This window comes from Polyodon spathula, chromosome 12 (genome assembly GCF_017654505.1).
Source record: "Polyodon spathula isolate WHYD16114869_AA chromosome 12, ASM1765450v1, whole genome shotgun sequence".
Lineage (NCBI taxonomy): Eukaryota > Metazoa > Chordata > Actinopteri > Acipenseriformes > Polyodontidae > Polyodon > Polyodon spathula.
In genome coordinates, this window is record NC_054545.1 from 2,861,360 (window position 1) to 2,879,970 (window position 18,611).

General features: G+C 45.8%; 2 protein-coding genes across 3 annotated transcripts; both read left to right on the forward strand.

Moving 5' to 3' along the window:
- Positions 1 to 210: 210 nt before the first annotated feature.
- LOC121324933 (galectin-3-like) lies at positions 211 to 8,512 on the forward strand. Its single transcript, XM_041267138.1, has 6 exons — positions 211 to 328; positions 3,921 to 3,939; positions 4,330 to 5,304; positions 5,804 to 5,892; positions 6,091 to 6,247; positions 6,901 to 8,512. Exons 2-6 carry the CDS (start codon positions 3,925 to 3,927, stop codon positions 7,054 to 7,056), a joined length of 1,392 nt encoding a protein of 463 aa, XP_041123072.1. The 5' UTR covers positions 211 to 328; positions 3,921 to 3,924; the 3' UTR covers positions 7,057 to 8,512.
- Positions 8,513 to 12,875: 4,363 nt separating this feature from the next.
- On the forward strand, positions 12,876 to 18,050 carry LOC121324934 (galectin-3-like). Of its 2 annotated transcripts, XM_041267140.1 has the most exons (6): positions 12,876 to 12,963; positions 14,506 to 14,539; positions 15,291 to 15,446; positions 15,885 to 15,973; positions 17,021 to 17,189; positions 17,500 to 18,050. In XM_041267140.1, exons 2-6 carry the CDS (start codon positions 14,522 to 14,524, stop codon positions 17,656 to 17,658), a joined length of 591 nt encoding a protein of 196 aa, XP_041123074.1. In that variant the 5' UTR covers positions 12,876 to 12,963; positions 14,506 to 14,521; the 3' UTR covers positions 17,659 to 18,050. The 2 variants fall into 2 exon arrangements, with proteins under 2 accessions (XP_041123074.1, XP_041123073.1); XM_041267139.1 differs by lacking the exons at positions 12,876 to 12,963; positions 14,506 to 14,539 and adding an exon at positions 14,566 to 14,885.
- The last annotated feature ends 561 nt before the right edge of the window (positions 18,051 to 18,611 follow it).

An 18,611-nucleotide genomic window follows, 5' to 3' on the forward strand; every position in this document is an offset into this window, starting at 1 on the left:
TTGACAAAAAAAAAATCACTTGACTAATAATGCAGAGCTGCCCTTTTTTACACGAACATTTTGGAGACGGAAAGAAAATATTCTTGTACAAGGAAATAACGAGATTTCATACACGAACTGAGTGATTATGTTGTGGCGCAATCAACACCGGCTCCTGCTGGTGTCCGTCGTTACGCAGGTCTGCGGTACGTGGCTGAGGGCGTTGCGGCGCTGCCACTCCGAGCCGATCCCTCTCTCTTCCTGCAGCCGTCACTTTCCTTGCCCGAGTTTCTCTTCAGTTGCGTACAGGGCGGTGCGGGGCTCGGAAATACAAACACTGCTTTACTTGGTAAGTTAATTACATTTCCAGCGTTACAAGAGCTCGTTTAAATGTAGTGTTGCGAGCGGAGACTGTAAAAATCACGTAATATAAGCTGTCAAACAGCAATTATTAAACATCGTCACGCTCGTTTCGTTTGTAAAACATGACCAGTGTAGCACTTCGACTCGTGTATATTATTAGCGTGTTAAATGTCATGACGTGCAGTGGTGTGTTTTAACAACTTTTAAAACGCATTTATTACTTGGAAAACAGAATGGTTGCAACATTCAAGATGTCTCTACTCGTAAACATAAACTACTTTCGATTTAATTTCAGTAGGCTGCGTTACCGTCTCCGATTCGGGAACGAGTTTAGTGTAATTGGAATAAATCAAGTTACACGATGACACTGTCTTTCTCTGTACTACTGCTACCTACCTATCTATCAAACATACTGTGTTTAGCAAAGCTGTCGCATCCCGCTGGTTATATAGGGAGCTACATACAGGGTGCGTTCACAGAGACCATTCTGCGCAGATTCTAAGCAAAATGCGACCAGTTTAGCCAGGTAACCCCTTTTTAACGCACCGCCCGACAGTAACGGGGTAACGGTCGGTAACCCCGGCCCTAGACTGGTGTTCCGGGTTTAACGTGTGTGAATTGATTTAGAAGTTAAGGACCTGGCCAGTCGTTTAGTAAGGACAAGGCAGCACTGGTGTGAGGCAGCGGTACTTCAGGTAGGATTCGCACAATGATTTGATTGGGCAGTCCTGTAGCACCCCAGTTTCTTATCGGCCGCTTTGTTTTAATGAACTCCTTGCACTGTCTTTCTCACTCATTGTGATCCTGGATTGGCTATGATCAGCTCAGAGTTGAGAACACTGTGTAACACAATTTTTGTTCCTGGGTAGTAAATGTTATTTCCTAATTGCTTATGCCTCAAACGTATAGAAAATGGCTATTATTCCCCACAAACTTTGCTTTTGTGACCAAGACAGTGATATTTTGAAATTGACCTATTTCCAATGAGAAAACGGCCGAATTTGTGTCTTTTCGTTCACATAAAGTCAGAAAAAAACAACATATGAATCCAAATTAACATGTATTTATACTAAAGTAATACAAAAATGACTACAAAAGATTTAGAAGTGAGTAGTTTTTTGGGATTTATGATTATACTGTAAATCACTTTCACGAATCAGCCCCCAAATGTAGTCTCCCATCATGTTCTCGTTATACTGTCCTTGGTAGCGTCATTCAAAGTCCAGTATATCCTGGTGGAAGCGCTTGCCTTGCTCCTCTGAGTACGCTCCCATGTTTTCCTTGAATTTATCAAGATGAGCATCAAGGGTATGGACTTTGAGGGACATCCTACAGCCCATTGTGCCGTAGTTCTTCACCAGCGTCTCAACCAGCTCCACATAGTTTTCGGCCTTGTGATTGCCCAGGAAGCCCCGAACCACTGCGACAAAGCTGTTCCAAGCCGCTTTCTCCTTACTAGTGAGCATCTTGGGGAATTCATTGCACTCCAGGATCTTCTTTATCTGTGGTCCGACGAAGACAGCGGCTTTGACCTTTGCCTCAGACAGCTTAGGGAAGAAGTCTTGAAGGTACTTGAAGGCTGCCGACTCCTTATCTAGAGCTCTGACAAATTGTTTCATAAGGCCCAATTTGATGTGCAGTGGTGGCATCAGCACCTTCCAGGGGTCCACCAGTGGCTCCCACTTGACGTTGTTCCTCCCCACAGAGAACTCGGTCTGCTGTGGCCAGTCCCGTCTGTGGTAGTGCGCCTTGGTGTCCCTGCTGTCCCAAAGGCAAAGATAGCAGGGAAACTTGGTAAAACCGCCTTGGAGACCCATCAGGAATGCCACCATTGCAGCCTCTTGATGCCATCTCAGAAAAATGCAGATATGTATCCACTTAGGCAGCTGGAACTAAACTGAACTGGTGGGCTTAAGGCCCCTGTATTTATACTACTATTTATATTACTGGAAAGTTCTAGAAAGTTCTAGAAGTTACTCCAAGTTTACTCAGCACTGACTCTATCTGGAATGTTCTGGAAAATAGGTACATTTCAAAATATCACTGTTCTGGTCACAAAAGAAAAGTGTGGGGAATAATAGCCATTTCTATACTTTTGAGACATAAGCAATTAGGAAATAACACTTACTACCCAGGAACAAAAAAAAATAAAAAATGTGTTACACGGTGGAATCATTGTTTTAAAGTGAGAGAGAGCAGACAGAGACAGTGTTGTGTCGCGTTTCAGTACCATCTCGTCAATGCCAGTCTGGGACCTTATTTCCAGCGTGCTCTTAATTATGAGATTGATCCTCCCGGAGCACTCGAGAGTGTTTAATTGAATGTAGACGTGGTTAAGTACGTTAGGCAGCTGGTTCACTTCATTCACAATCAGAGTGGTGTGGACAGGTCTAGTCAAGGTCTTTGTTAACGTATGTTAATGTTAAACTGATCCCGTTATTACACTCTGACAAGGTCTCAAGCTACCTGATTATACTTCTTAAAGCAGCAGTGGAGCCCCCTGGTGTAGGGTTTCCATGGGGATTTGCAAACACAAGCTGGGAGAACCCAAAGGGGCTTGCCCCGTAGACCTGGCAGTGTGAGGGGGTTGCTGGTAAGGCCACACAGTACAGGGAGTGCTCATGTTTGCACACTGTGATGTGGCATAATCCTGATTGAAGTCTGATACACAGTTACTGTTATTATTGGCTGTTTTATCCATGGCAGTGTTTAAATGACGTTACCTTTGCATTTAATCTGCGTGACAAAACATTCACATGACCAAAGCTTTCCTTGCTACAGTGAGTGCTTACTCATTCATCACATACTGTAAGAGTCCTTCCCTTTTCTTTAGAGTGTAGGGTTGGAAATCAGACTCCTGTTGCCTAGTAGTTTCACCCATTCCAGGTTTTATGTGCTTGATGAGCCCCAGTGTAAAAGGAACAAGCTTGAATGTGAATCTTATTCAACTCCTAGTCAAATCAGAAACTGTCATGCATTGGGAGTCTTATTTCCATGCCTGGGTTTATATTAAACTTTAATCCAGAGAATATTTGAAATGCTAGGTTTATAAAGACAGCCCCTGTTTTTAATCTTCAGTTTCTCCCCCAAAATGCAGCCTATATCTGTCCTGTATTGCGTTATATAGATCAGATCCATGCTGCATATGGGTGCAGTCTTGAACTACAGCATTCTTGAACGATAGCGATCTCCAGAGAACCACCCATCCAATAATAAAGAAACTTGGTATGAGCTCCAAGGGTCATTTGGGATCTGTTCAAAAAATCTTGCGCAATTGTGATAAAACATTGACTTGACATTTATAACAGCAAGTTCCAAAACATGTGAATGTGTGACACACACTTTAAAATAAATAAATAAATAAATAAATATTTTAGGGGAGCGTTGGCAGGCTATATCTTGGGAACCTCAAGTCAGGTTTTGATGAAACTAGGCACAAGTATTTGTTTAATATACTGCTGCTCTGCTGGTTCGTGGTATTGATGCCTGTGTAAATATTACCTGTTTTTAGGGGTTCTGATTTTTGCATTTTTTTTTTTTTAATGTACTAACATGTCTTAATCTTTGTTATTTTTCAGGACCATGGATGATTTTTCGGTAAGTGTAAACCATTTTTCTCCAGCTTGCTGGCTACAGAGATAGGGGACTCCTCTTATATAGACAGCCTTCATGCCGATCCAGCCTGCTTCTTGCTATTGCTGTAGACCAGGTGAAAGTAGCTGAAAGTTCACTGCATCATGTGATCTGATCACACGGAATCAGGAATTGAAGAAAAAGAGCTGGCAGCTAGGGTTATACAGGCCCAGATAATGCCAGGGCAGATTCTGATACAGCAACATATTATTATAGTAAAACATAGCAGTGATTGTAAAAATGAAGAGAGAATGTGAATAGGAACCATTGTGTGGCAATTCATGTAACCTGTAGTTCAGTCCTGATGTGACACAGTGATCTGTGCTGAGAGACTTCTGCCTTTCCCTCCCCCAGCTTGCAGACGCATTACTGGAGGACTCCCCAGGCAAAGCCTCCAAAGTCAGCAACACCCACCCTGCTGCCCCGGCCAACCCAGCATGGCCCAACTCTGCCCCCTGGAGCAATCCCCCCGGAGCTCCACAGTTCCCACCCTCCTCTGGGCCCTCTGCCCCTAGCCAGCCCTCCGCCCCAGGGCAGTACCCAGCAGGGGGGGGCCCTGGGGCTCCTGGTCAGTATCCAGCAGGCCCTGGGGCTCCTGGACAGTATCCAGCAGCAGGAGGCCCTGGACAGTATCCTGGTGCCCCATCAGCTCCAGGACAGTTTCCAGCAGGCCCTGGGGCTCCTGGACAGTATCCAGCAGCAGGGGGCCCTGGACAGTATCCAGGTGCCCCATCAGCTCCAGGACAGTTTCCAGCAGGCCCTGGGGCCCCTGGACAGTATCCAGCAGCAGGGGGCCCTGGACAGTATCCTGGTGCCCCATCAGCTCCAGGACAGTTTCCAGCAGGCCCTGGGGCCCCTGGACAGTTTCCTGCAGCAGGGGGCCCTGGACAGTATCCTGGTGCCCCATCAGCTACAGGACAGTTTCCTGCAGCAGGGGGCCCTGGACAGTTTCCTGCAGCAGGGGGCCCTGGACAGTATCCTGGTGCCCCATCAGCTCCAGGACAGTTTCCAGCAGGCCCTGGGGCCCCTGGACAGTTTCCCTACCCCAGCTCTGGTGGACAGGCCCCTGGAGCCTTCCCTCCTTCCTCTGGCCCTTTCGCCGGGGGCCCGTTCCAAACACCCAGCGGCCCATTTGGACCCCCACCCGGTACCTGGGGTCCCCCTGCTTCCCAACCATTTCCCCCAGGCCCCCAACCCGCCCAGCCTGGCTCGTTCGGACCGGGTCCTGCGGGCCCCTGGGGGTCATTCCCTGCCCCTTCCGGGCCGTCCTCGTACTTCGGGGGCCCTGCTGCACCGATCGCCCCTCCCTCTGGACCGGCCGGAGCTCTGGTGAGTATCTGATAGGATACAGGACTATACCATGAACCTGGGGCCGGAACACCACCTCCAGTGCTAGCCATCACATTGATTTGAAACGCCATCCTGTGATCAGTATAGACCAAACCACTTCTGTGTGTGCACGAGAGCCTGGAGAACACTGGAGCACACTAACCACACCACTGCATGACAGCATGGGTGGCCAGCGAGAATACAGCATATATTTTGAAATAGACCTTGAATTGTCTGTGTCTGAAGCCCTCTAGGTGTGAAAGGCTTCAGGTAGCCAGTGGGAATTCCGGAATAGCTGTAGACTGTACAATATCCAGCAGTGGTGTTTCCTGGCCAAGTGCATAGTTAGTGTTAAAAACACCCTTCACACCAGTGGCATCCTGCCACCGACCTGTATAATTCGGCACCCAGCAGAAAGGACCAGTTGATTAGGTATTGTATATTTATCTTTAAGTGAAATATCAATGAGACTCTAAAACGCTGTCCATTGTCCTTGCAGCGAGTGCCCTATGAGCTTCCCCTACAGGCTGGGTTAATGCCTCGTCTGCTGATCACCATCACCGGAGAGACCACGAAGAACCCAGTCAGGTAAAGTGAACAGCATGCCAGTCCTCCAGTCCTGTCTCTAAACCAGCGCAGTGTCATGCAATGCAATGCAATCCATAGAAATCAATGGGATTTAAATGTCAATGAAAAATGTATTTACTATGTGTTCAAAATAACTTTTTTTTTCAATATTTCATGCCTGAAAGAGTTTAAACTGAAGGGCATGTTTTTCTCGTCCAGATTCCACTTTGATTTTTTGCGAGGCACAGACTCCGTGTTCCACTTCAACCCCCGGTTCGATGAGAAAGTGGTGGTGAGGAACGCCTGTCTGCAAGGGTGCTGGGGGGCCGAGGAGAGGCAGGGGGGTTTCCCCTTCATCCCCGGGAAGCCATTCGAGGTATGAGTGGGGCGGCGGGGGGCTTTCACTTTTAATAAAGCTGCAGGCACTTTCAGATCCTGTCCTCGCTAATGGAACTGAAGGCACTCTACAGCAGGGGGCAGTCCTGGTCCTGGAGAGCCGCAGGGTCTTGTGGTTTTCGTTCCTCCCTGAATTTGCAATGATTTTCTTAATTGGACAACACTACATGCTTTCCAGGTCTGTAGGCATTGATGATTTAAAGGTGGCAGGATTGTGGCTCGCCAGGACCAGGGTTGACCACCCCTGCTCTGCAGGGTACACATTGTCTCTACAGCCAGGACAAACAGGCACTCCTCTGACCCCCCTGTGTAGAACAGGTGAAAGCTCACATATTTCAGAGCTGTGCTTGTGTCTGTATATTATAGAAACGAGCAGGAGCTACCTGCTTGATCTGCACTGAACTCATCACAGCTTGAATAAGCCTCACACCAAGGTTCAGTGTTAGGAGGAATTGTCATTCAGCGATAGGAGAGGAACACTTTATTTAGCGGAAGCCTGATTGCTCCTGCCTGCTGATTATTTCACTGATCGACTTCACTGAGGCTGGTCCTGAAGTCCAGGACTGGGTGCAGCATCGCTGCAGTGAGTTTGTAGCCCAGCACTGCTCAGCACTATGTTCCTGCTCTCCCCAGATCAAGGTCCTGTGTGAGGAGGCGATGTTCAAGGTGGCGGTGAATGGACTTCACCTGCTGGAGTTCCGGTACCGGTTCAAAGCCCTGAACGAGGTCACGCTGCTGCGAGTCCAAGGAGACATCAAGCTGTCCGTGGTGGCGCCCAGCATGGTCTAGGACCCCTCCCAACCACGAGCCCCTGTTACCCAGCTTCCCTCTGAGCAACCCTCCCTGGAATCAGGGCTCCAGATAGAAAACCAGCCCAGTCCTTTGGGCTAGAACCCCTTCACAATGTGGCTGCTGATTGCGCACCCGTTTTCAGGCTGGAAACGCATGCTAAGCTATTGGTTGCTTCTTCATTAGCGCACTTCTGTTTCCCTAGTTACAAACAGTAAGGTTGTGTCCAGTTCTCATTACTAGAAAATAATTTGGTGTGTGGCTAATTTTCAAAAAATGTAAACAGATTATATTTCTGCTCTGCTATAGACTGTAATGTGGGCAGAACGCTTTGTCATGCAGAAGCTGTTCAAAGCAACCAATCAACATTGTTCTGCAGTTCGAGTCTGAAAACCAGTGCGGTTTCATACCTCCCTTGCACTGGGGGAACAAAAACAAATCACATCCAGACTGCCCCTTTAACTATGAGATGACCACTGGTGCTATTATGTGCATTTAGATAAATAATTCAATTAGTTTCAGTGTCCAGCCACCAGGGGCACTGTGTGCTATGCAGTGATCAGAATCAGAAAGATTGAATGCTGGGAGGTACTGTTAGTATGTACTGCTGCCTGCATGGAGACTGGTTATATTACGCCTGTTTTACTTTTTTTTTTTGGTTTTGTTTTGCTATGTCTCTTAAGGACATTGTCTGTCCCTCTTTGCTGGGATGGAGTGAGTGTTTTCTGGTTGCAGTTGTTACTGATTTGAGAAATTGGTATTGTGTCCTGCAGGTGCATGCTGGCTTGATGCCCTGATAATCCACTCAAGCTCCTTTATGGGTGGCTAGCATCCTGGCCAGCGCTAATCCTGGACTATCCCATGTCACTTTAGGAAAGGTAGTCAGAGATCTGTGAAACCAGCCATTGGTAGCCGAAGGCAACAGCTACTGTGGGTCTTTTAGCCCTAAATTCAGCAAAATACAGACCAGCCTGGAATGAAGCTTTGTGCTAGTCTTCCTGGGGCGCATTAAATCCATTTTCTGCCACTGACTGCTGTGGGATTCCTGCCTAGGATATTCCCGCTAAAGAAGGACCCTCCCCCCCCAAACACAGACACAATCAGAAAAAAGTACTGCTGTGTTGACAATGTATTTTCCCTTTAGGTATTGACAGTAACATGCTGTAAGTTAGATTCTCAAACCTGCGTTCTCTTCCCATGTATCCAGAACACTTGTGCAGTGCTCCCTTGTTGTTGCCCTGTCTGATTTGCACGAGACAGATCTTGTCATAGACAGGGCAGTGAATCTGTGACAGGCCTGTGTGCAGTAAAGAATGTCAGGTGTGCAGTTTACTGTCAGTGAATTGGGAAATGATGCTGGAGCACTGCCGTGTGACCTGAAGGATGATGCCTGTGTGTGTTTTTTAATCATTATTATATCGTACCATATCATTTTGAATAAAATAACTGTTTTTCAGTTTGTAATAAAATGTTTAAAATGCTGCACCATGTAGAAACGTCGAGCCAGCTCGGTAGAAACCCCAGCACTGATATGCGTAGCTACACCCGTATGCATAGCTGACATTGCGTGGTTGAGTGGAATCCATTTAAACAGCTCAGTGTTTTGTGAATGGCTGCTGAGCTTTTCATTACAATTCAGATGCAGTTTGTTATTTTATACATGAGGCTAAAACTCCAGTGCATGAATTGGAAATGGTTCGATATTTGTCAGTGTATACAGACACTGAGGCAGTTCTAGAAGCTTGGAGGAGGTTCTAGAAGCTGGCCTGCCAGATTCCTGAGCGTTTGTAAACTAGCTGCATTTACCCGCAGGCACGCATTCTTTTTCAGTGCCAGACACACGTATAAGAGAAAGCCTGTTTAGCAGCTAAGCCCAGTTTACAAACCCCACCCTCGTCTCCAGGGAAACTGACATAGCTCTCAGACTACAGTATCTCATTGTGGAAGGTAGTTTTTACCAGCAGCAGTTGCTCTCTGCTGTCTGTTATATACCAACAGCTGCGACCAAATGATTGACATCACCTAGGACTGAGACGTAATTAAAAATAATAATAATCATCACAAAAGTACAGGGAGCCATAATAGCAGTACAGTAATTCACGTTAGGGTTCGAAATGTCACATTTTTCCATTTTTGTCAGTTTTTTGTTAAATCTATAGAAACCTCAAAGTGGTATGTAATTCAATATGTTAACGTATCATTATTCAGCAGGTTTTATTCGACTGTAAACTGAGTTCATTCTGTAGCGTGATGCATATTTCTTGTCCAGAGTTGTACGTTTTGAGACTGCGGAGGAATCCCATTCCTCTGGATAATTAGTGGAAGGAATCTGGGTCCCTGGGACTGTGCGTTCTCCCTGCAGAAAGGGACCGGTAAACTGCAGCCTGCACTCCAGCAAGTTCAAGCCGTCAGAGATGATCCCCGCAGGCAGCCGCAGAGTGGACAGTATATGCATTTTAAATCTTCATTTCTGCTCATCTTGGGACCAGCTTTCATCAGCTCTGATTCCTGGAGGCCTATAGAATAAACCGTGGATGTCCAATCACGGTGCTGAGGGAATTCTACTCCTGGTTTAACATGTAAAACGAGACAATTAAATACTCCAGGGTCTGGATGCAGGGTTAATTGGTTCAATTAAACAACTTGGAACAGGAGTAGAACAAAGACCAGGGGTGGAATTTCTCTGCAGGACTGCGATTGGCCATCCTTGCAATATACCTTTCTACATAATTTTATGTCTTTAGAGTAGGGGTCTCCAATCCTGGACCTGGACGGTTGGTGTCCCTCCTGGTTTTTGTTCTAACTGTACCCTAAATTACTTAATTGGACCAATTAAGATTCTAATAAACACTTAACTGGTCTAATTAAATAATTTAGGATACAGTTGGACAGGGATTGGAGACCCCTGCTTTAGAATAATAAACAGACATGTGCAAAGCTTTGGGATCACCCTATATAATCAACTAATTTTGCTTCATAAACTCTGCTGAATAAAGTTACATTAACATGTTGAATTACATGCTGCTTTGTATTTTTTTCATATACTTAACGAAAAAATGACAATTGAACAATCTGACATTTCAAAATCTAACCTGAAATGCTGTACCACTATTACAGCTTCCCAGAGACTTGCGATATCCTTTTGTAGTTTCTTTGATTATATGATGTTAAATAAATCGAAGGTCTAAATTATGTTCATATTTGTTGTTGTTGTTGTTTATTCATTCTGTTCTAATCCTAAAATTCTAGGTAATGCTAAACTTTTGGCCAGAACTGCAGGGTCATCATGCTATCATTGTAATTCACAAAGTTTAACGCTTGAGTTATTTAAAGACTATGATAGATATAAAAAAAAAAAAAATGGGCCGTGGCTGTGGAATTTGAAATTACATCCATCAGCATGACTAGCTGTGTGTGCGGAACGCAGGAGCAGAAATGGCAACGGATAAAGGAGTGGTGTAGAGCGCGATTTCATCAGGGAAGCAAACCAGCTGTTAGTATCATGGTAAAGCATATTGAAATGACTGCTTTACAGTGTGTGGATTACTTTCTTGAGTTTAAGAATGTGCGCGTGACACACCATTGCTGGGGTTTCATATACATTGATACAGACAGAGAGGCACCCCCATACGCGTGTCCGCCTCCCTATATATCCCCATGCTGGGGTTTCATATACATTGATACAGACAGAGAGGCACCCCCATACGCGTGTCCGCCTCCCTATATATCCCCATGCTGGGGTTTCATATACACTGATACAGACAGAGAGGCACCCCCATACGCGTGTCCGCCTCCCTATATATCCCCATGCTGGGGTTTCATATACACTGATACAGACAGAGAGGCACCCCCATACGCGTGTCCGCCTCCCTATATATCCCCATGCTGGGGTTTCATATACACTGATACAGACAGAGAGGCACCCCCATACGCGTGTCCGCCTCCCTATATATCCCCATGCTGGGGTTTCATATACATTGATACAGACAGAGAGGCACCCCCATACGCGTGTCCGCCTCCCTATATATCCCCATGCTGGGGTTTCATATACATTGATACAGACAGAGAGGCACCCCCATACGCGTGTCCGCCTCCCTATATATCCCCATGCTGGGGTTTCATATACACTGATACAGACAGAGAGGCACCCCCATACGCGTGTCCGCCTCCCTATATATCCCCATGCTGGGGTTTCATATACACTGATACAGACAGAGAGGCACCCCCATACGCGTGTCCGCCTCCCTATATATCCCCATGCTGGGGTTTCATATACACTGATACAGACAGAGAGGCACCCCCATACGCGTGTCCGCCTCCCTATATATCCCCATGCTGGGGTTTCATATACATTGATACAGACAGAGAGGCACCCCCATATGCGCGTCCGCCTCCCTATATATCCCCATGCTGGGGTTTCATATACATTGATACAGACAGAGAGGCACCCCCATACGCGTGTCCGCCTCCCTATATATCCCCATGCTGGGGTTTCATATACATTGATACAGACAGAGAGGCAACCCCATACGTGTGTCCGCCTTCCTATATATCCCCATGTTGGGGTTTCATATACATTGATACAGACAGAGAGGCACCCCCATACGCGTGTCCGCCTACCTATATATGCCGCCTTTAACAACCCTCTAAAAAAGTTTAATTCACAATGCAATTGAATCCATCAAGACAAAACTTGTAATAAACAACTCAGAATATTAATTTGAAGTACAGACTTGTCGCTCCCTCCTGGAAAGTGTACGACGATACTTGCTGCGGTTAGATTTTACCAGTATTCTTTTTGTTATACTGGTAACATTTTAGATAGAACACCTGTACAGGTGTGTTTGCATATTGTCAAAGCATGTACTCCAGTTTGTGATTAACTTTTGAAAGGAGAAAGACACCTGTGCATTTTTCAAACTTCGATCCAGACTTCCCAAGTAATATCGTGTCAAGTCTCCGGAGTGCCTGTGAGCTGTTTGTTTCTCTGTTTTGTTTCACTACCATGGAAAGTTGTACTTTATGAAAAATAAGAGATAGTTAAGGGCTGAGTGTAACCATAGCAGGTGTAAAAACGCTGCGGTGGAGCAAAGCTTAGTGCAGTATATCTGACTCGACAGGTTCCATCACAGTAAGACACGTAGGGACAAAGGCATGCAGTCTGGACAGGCCCAGGCAGTGAGCACGGAGCTGAGCTCAAATAATAGAGGAGGCGCTCCCGGTCACTGGCAATGGAAAGACAAACTCAGGCGTGCCCAGTTTAGCTGTGCTCGTGAAATGTGGAGGTTTGAGTATCAGGACTATGAACCCACGCTGCGATTGTCAGAATGCTGACACAGCATACATGTACATGGTTTTATATCCATGTTCATACATGAAAAGTCGATTACACCATTTTCACAAAGTAAAACGATCTGAATATGGATAGAAAATGGCAATATTGAATGAATTACTACATATGGGTTCAGGGGTGGAAATAAGACTCCCATCGCATAGCAGTCTGATCCCCGGGGCTCTATCTTTCTTTTTTTTAAATGGGGAAATCAAACTTCTTGAAAACACATCAGAAGTAATATGAAAGAGCCCGGTTAAATACTAGGGACTTTGCTTTACGATAGTCTAACATGCATAAACCGGGCGTGACGCTTCGTGATTCCGAAAAAAGCAAAGAGGGAACCACATCATGACGTCATTACATGGGTAATATGTTCACAATAGCTGGATCTACCCAGTCTGCGTTATGAATGGGCGTGTCTACTAACACCCCCCCAAAAAAACCCAAAAACTAGTCCTTTAGTCGAGGGAGGAGCGGCCCGAGTCCTATAATACCCCCCTCTGCAAGGACTCCCTGCTCCGGTTTACCTGTCTGTAGAGACTGCTCGTACCGGCTCCGGTAATCGCAGTAAGGTAAGGCCATTAATTTTGTATTATTATAGTTGATTCTTTTTTGTCCTGGATACCAGAGTTAACGTTTTTTTTTGGCAAAGCTGGAATCAAAAACGAACTCACAAACGTGCCAGCGCCGTGGAGTGGAGCCGATCGCTCGCTGGGCTGGTCTGTCAGCTCGAACTGCACTGGTAATATAAGCGGGCAGAGGAACTTGTGTTCTGCTCTGTCGTCGTCTCTTCCAGTACCGTACGAGCTCTTCTATGTAAAACTTTTTCCGAACAGAATTACTGTTTATGTGAAATTGACCAAACATGAAAGCAATACGATTATTTTAACTCGGAGATGCCGCAGCTATAGAGTCTCACGTATTTATGTTGAGTCCGAGTTAACATTAAATGATGCATCATTACATATAAACACGGGTATTCAATTATCAAGTTTCTCGAAGTGGTGAGGAAATCGAATCGGTGTAACGTGTCGTTGTCTTGTACAGTGCGGTCAGTTGTTTAACGGTGTAATGAATTAATTTAAGGGGGATGAATGCATTGCAGTAGTGATGTGCAATAGATTTTGAAATCTAAGAGTCTAGTGTTGGTGTTGCGTAATAGCGACTAGTTGTTGCAGGCGGCCTGCAAAACCGAATTTAAATACAATTACCTGCTCTGTTTATCGTGCTGGTTTTCTTTGAATCCATTTTCCCTGCTGAAAAAACAAAACAGGCCTGCAGATCTGTCCTAGTTATATATAATAAAAATGACATTCTGTAGACATATTTTTAATGTCTAGCTAGGGACAAAAGTGTTGAATCACCTGGAATTGGGGGGACAGACTATACGAATCTTTGTTTCAAACCTGTTCTAAATTTGTTTAATTGAAACCATTAAACCCCTATCCAGACCCTGGAGTATTTAATTATCTAATTTTACCTGTTAAACCTGGAGTGGCACTCCCCCAGGACCCTGATTGGACACACCCGGTTTATTCTATAGAAATCTATAGGCTTGCCGGGATTCTTTACAAATCAGGTTTGATTACCAGGACTATTCTATAGACATGTCTTTATAGCTCTATAGAAATGAGGGAATAGTACCTTTCATATTCTATGGAACAATGAGATGAACATCCCTGTAGTTTTGTACACATCTCTAGAAATGTTTTAAGTATTGCCCATCATCATCATCTTCAAGCTATTCAAGGACAGGATTGTTCTTTTTAAAAGACAGAGTGCAGATTGAGCGCAAGCAGGGTGTGGTTAGTGAGTCAGACCTCCCTGCTCAATGCATCTCCCTCTGAGAATCCTGTAACCAGACTCGACCTTCCCCTCCCTCAGGCATTAGACAAAGCAGGGTCTAGTTACACAGCAAGAGATTGTTACTCTGAGCCAGGTGCTATGTGTGGTTAATACACTAGCCTCTCATCTCCACAGGCATGTATAAACATCTCATAAGCTGGCCCAGTAATTATATCATAGCATGAGACGCGTCCCAAAATGAGATCCGGTAAACTGGACCGTTCTGGACCGCGTCTTCCTTCATCAGTGTTCTTTTCTTTTTGTTTCAGGATCAATACAATAAAAATGAGCGATGGACTGAATGTAAGTCACCTGTTTCCCTTTCCCACTCCTGGAGCAGTTCTGAAATATCAGTGTGCTGTTTCAGTCGCCACACACCTGGGCCCACCTGAAGCCTCAATAGAGCTCTCAGAATGGGGTTGAATACGACAGACACAGCAGAGTGGAGCCAGTGACCTGCCCACCCCCCTGCAACACTGCCTCAGCCCTGGCAATGTGTTTGTGCTGTAACCCTGTGAAAGACAACGTGCTGGTCGTGTTTAAACCAGTTTGCTGGAGGGGACATTGGCAGAAGCAGAGTTGCGAATGTTTAGAATGATTTGAAGTGGTAAAGCATGCGCAAGAATGCATGGGAAAGGAGAAAAAGATGGTAAACCATGAACCACCAAAACCTTGTAAAAGAGAATAGTTTGTGGTTGGTTGCACTTGAAGTTAATAACAGCACGGTCTGGTCTAATCCTTCTAGTGTAACAGAGTAGTTCATTCCATGCTTCCCTTTATTTTGACACTGTAGATGGCATGCGATATTTGCTGCAGTGTGAGGGGAGTGTTGCTCTCAGGGGGAGAGTCTGATTCTGAGTGTGCTGAGCTTTAAACTTCAGTTCATCTAGATGCTGATGACTGAAAACCCCACTAGAAAAACATCTAAGTCAGCTCTGATTTATTTACTTTTCCATCTGATAGCAAGCTGCCTTTTTAATGATAATGGTGTTTGTGTCCCATGATTCCACGCTGATGCCTTGTTACCCTGCTTGGTCCCGTGATCTCCGTGCAGCTCTCGGACGCCCTGTTCGGCGACTCCGCCTCCAGCGCCCCAACAGTGAGCAACCCGGCTGGTCCCTGGAATCCGAACATGGGTTACAGCAACCCTATCCCAGGATTCCCTGCTGCAGGAGGGCAGCAACCGCAGCCTGCCATGATGAGCCAGCTCGTGAGTCCCATCATATTTATAGAAGAAAATATACTGTAGCATTTACATACTGCATCTTAATACCATGCTCCCCAAGCCCAGCAGTAACTTTGGGTGACGTTTGGCGAGGGGGTGTTTGTTAGCACAGGTTACTGAGAGTAGCACACACTGGAGGCGCCTGACGGTCCACGTGTACTCCTGTCAGTCACACTCTCCCTCTTCCATTTCTGTAGATTTGTAGAGAACCGCTTCTCCAGTTCTGAGGTGTGTTCAGTCTGGAGTTGTGTAGAAAGTATGAATAATGCAGGCGTGCTGCAGCAGATCTCACCCTGTCCTGTCCTGAGCTGGAGTCCCAGTTAAAGTGAATGGCAGAGGGATTGCACTTGGCATGCAATACCCTTTGAACACTGCAGCAGCAGCTCCTGACTGTGTCTCTGTCTCTGTGTCTCTCCCCCACAGCCTGTACCCTTCGATATGCCACTCCAGGTAGGGGTGCACGACAAGCTGCTGTTCACCATTGTGGGGACCATCAAGCCCAAACCCATCAGGTTAAATATCTCCTCACTAATTTTATATACCAGTCCAACCTGGGCTCCCTTCTAATTATAATCACAATGATGTTCTCTTCAATTACAATTACAGTTCCAGTTACACTGGAACAGCCAAATGAACAGAATCCAGAGAGCGTGAACTGTAGCCAATGCTAGTCCTTTCTACCATTCAGAGAGGGAGCTACTAAGCCTTTAAAACTCTTAAACGCAAAACCATGGCAACGAAACGGTTAAGCGAGAGCCAGCCTGTGATCTGATCTGTTGCAGCACAGTAAGAAATGAAATGGTATGTATTTGCAGGGTGTTGGAAAACATGGCTCGAGAATTCATTAGGAGTTTGCTACGCATGTGGACTAGCAGAGCTATACTGGTGTTCTTTTCTGAAAAGAGACTAATATTGCAGATAGCAGACTGTTTGGTTCAAATTGCATTTACTGCTAACAATTGATAGAGACGTTGCGTCTACAAACTGCCCGACAATGACTGCAAGCTAATGAGATAACAATGCTGTGGACTACAATTAGCACAGGCTCTAAAGGCTTCAGAGAGATCGAAAGAGATAATGCCACTAGGATCAAAGGGGGTCCCAAGAAGATAACAAAAGGCAGATGTATGGACCTTTCGTCTCCAGGAGTGTGAAGAATGCACTGAGTTCAGAGGTTGTCACACTAGACACGCACACACACACACACACACACACACACACTCATTCACTCACACAATAAATTAAATTTCCTTTGCAATTGGTTAAGTGTCAGAGAAAGGGGAGGTGGACCATCTATACAGAAGGGTATTTAATGTCATGCAAACATTGTAATGATGAGTATTGCTTGTCCTGTACCTGGGACCAGACTCCCTGCATATTTCAATAAACCTGGCAACTGATTGAAGAAAAGGACTCTGTGCATTTTCTTGAATCTACTTACTCACCATCTATTTTGTTAAGTTACTTCACAGGGATACAAATGCATCCCTTTGACTAACTGGCTGCCTTTAGGGATGCACTTGACAGTCTCCTGGTCTGCTCCCCCCCGTCTCCCGCAGCTTTACAATTGACTTCAAGAGGGGCAACGACATCGCCTTCCACTGCAACCCCCGCTTCAATGATGAAGGGAAGAAGGCGGTGGTGCGGAACAGCTTCGTGAACGGGCGCTGGGGACCCGAGGAGAGGCAGCTCACCCAGTTCCCCTTCGTCGAGGGCCAGCCATTCGAGGTACAGGACCGCCCTCGCTGCCCTGGCTGTGCAGCTAAACCAAACAAGCTGAAAAATGAGTTTAAGTCACTGAGTCACACAAGACAGGGCCCTGCAGCTCTCCAGGATCAGGGTTCGAGAGCCCTGTTCTACAATCGCCAGTATTAGTTTTGTAACAATTGTAAGTTACCCTGGATAAGGGGGTCCTGGAAAGAAAGATAATATTAATAATAATGTTCCTTCTCAGTGCTGTCCTTGGCCACACTGTTGGGGAGGCAGGCAGGGGGCGGGGCTCCGTTAAGTTTGTGACGTGATCTCGTTTTGTTTCCAGATAGCAATCCTGGTCACTGGGGGTCAGTTCAAAATGGCGGTCAATCGGACTCACCTGCTGGAGTTCAACCACAGGGTGAAGCAGCTGAACGAGATCACCAGCCTACGCATCTCGGGGGACGTGTTCCTGAACTCGGTCATGCCCAGCATCCTGCCCTAGCTGCCCCAGTCCATTCTGACCCACCACCGCCCCCTACAGGCTCCACGCCACGGGCCCAGCAATTAAAACCGCACAAGAAACATTCAGCTTCATTTTAATTTGTTTAAAACTGCAGCATAGAAACACTATCTTGCCTGCTATTCATCTCCTTGCATTAGCTCTCCTTGCATTAGTGCTAGTTGTGAAAAGAAGCACGAGATGTTGCATATGTTATATGGAATAGCTTTTAACTGCAGTCCTTCTCTTAGTGAATTGGTATGTTATTCAGGGTACTGTTTGTGTTTACGTTGAAGGCTGCATCGGTTAGCTCTGTAATGTGATGAGTTTGTATGGGAATGTTTTATATCTATGTAAAAGCATCCTGTTCAATAAACCTCATGAGTTGGGTTGGATAGAGGTCCTTTTTGTAAGTTTCCTTGTCCCTTGAAAACAGATATTTCTACACTGTCTAGATCAGAGGTGTCAAACCCAGTTTCTGGAGGGCCGCAATGTCTGTCTGAGCTGGCAGCTACTTAATTGGTCTAATTATTTGATTAACTGGACACATTTTACACTTCTCTTCGGGCCTCAGAATGTTTCACAGTTAGTGTAACTTGAATCAGGTGCACTTTTAAAACCATCAACTGTGAAAGACCTTGAAAAATATTAAATATGTCAAACTGAACACATAATCAGATCAATTTATGTTAATTAAGAGCTTAAGTTGGAATGAAAACCAGAAGCCCCTGCAGCCGGTCCGCACTGGAGTTTGACACGCCTGGTCCAGAAAAGAAAACCCAGGAATAATCTTCCGCACCAGGGTTTTGCAGTTTCTTGTTTTGGCCACAAGGCGGCGATGGAACTCCGCAACCCATAGCGCAGTTTACCCGATCAAGTCAAAAGAAAGAATGCGTTTTCACTGGGTCGGTGTGGTTCGCTTCGTTTGAAACGATGCATCAATGTGCTGCGATTTT

Bases quoted from the DNA above. Each gene is read 5' to 3' on its own strand.
- LOC121324933 (XM_041267138.1), top strand. The intron at 5,305-5,803 runs GTGAGTATCTGA...TTGTCCTTGCAG, and splicing joins CTGGACCGGCCGGAGCTCTG to CGAGTGCCCTATGAGCTTCC. The intron at 5,893-6,090 runs GTAAAGTGAACA...TTTCTCGTCCAG, and splicing joins ACCACGAAGAACCCAGTCAG to ATTCCACTTTGATTTTTTGC.
- LOC121324934 (XM_041267139.1), top strand. From the start codon at position 14,865: ATGGGAAAGGAGAAAAAGATG. The intron at 15,447-15,884 runs GTGAGTCCCATC...TCTCCCCCACAG, and splicing joins CTGCCATGATGAGCCAGCTC to CCTGTACCCTTCGATATGCC. The intron at 17,190-17,499 runs GTACAGGACCGC...TTTTGTTTCCAG, and splicing joins TCGAGGGCCAGCCATTCGAG to ATAGCAATCCTGGTCACTGG.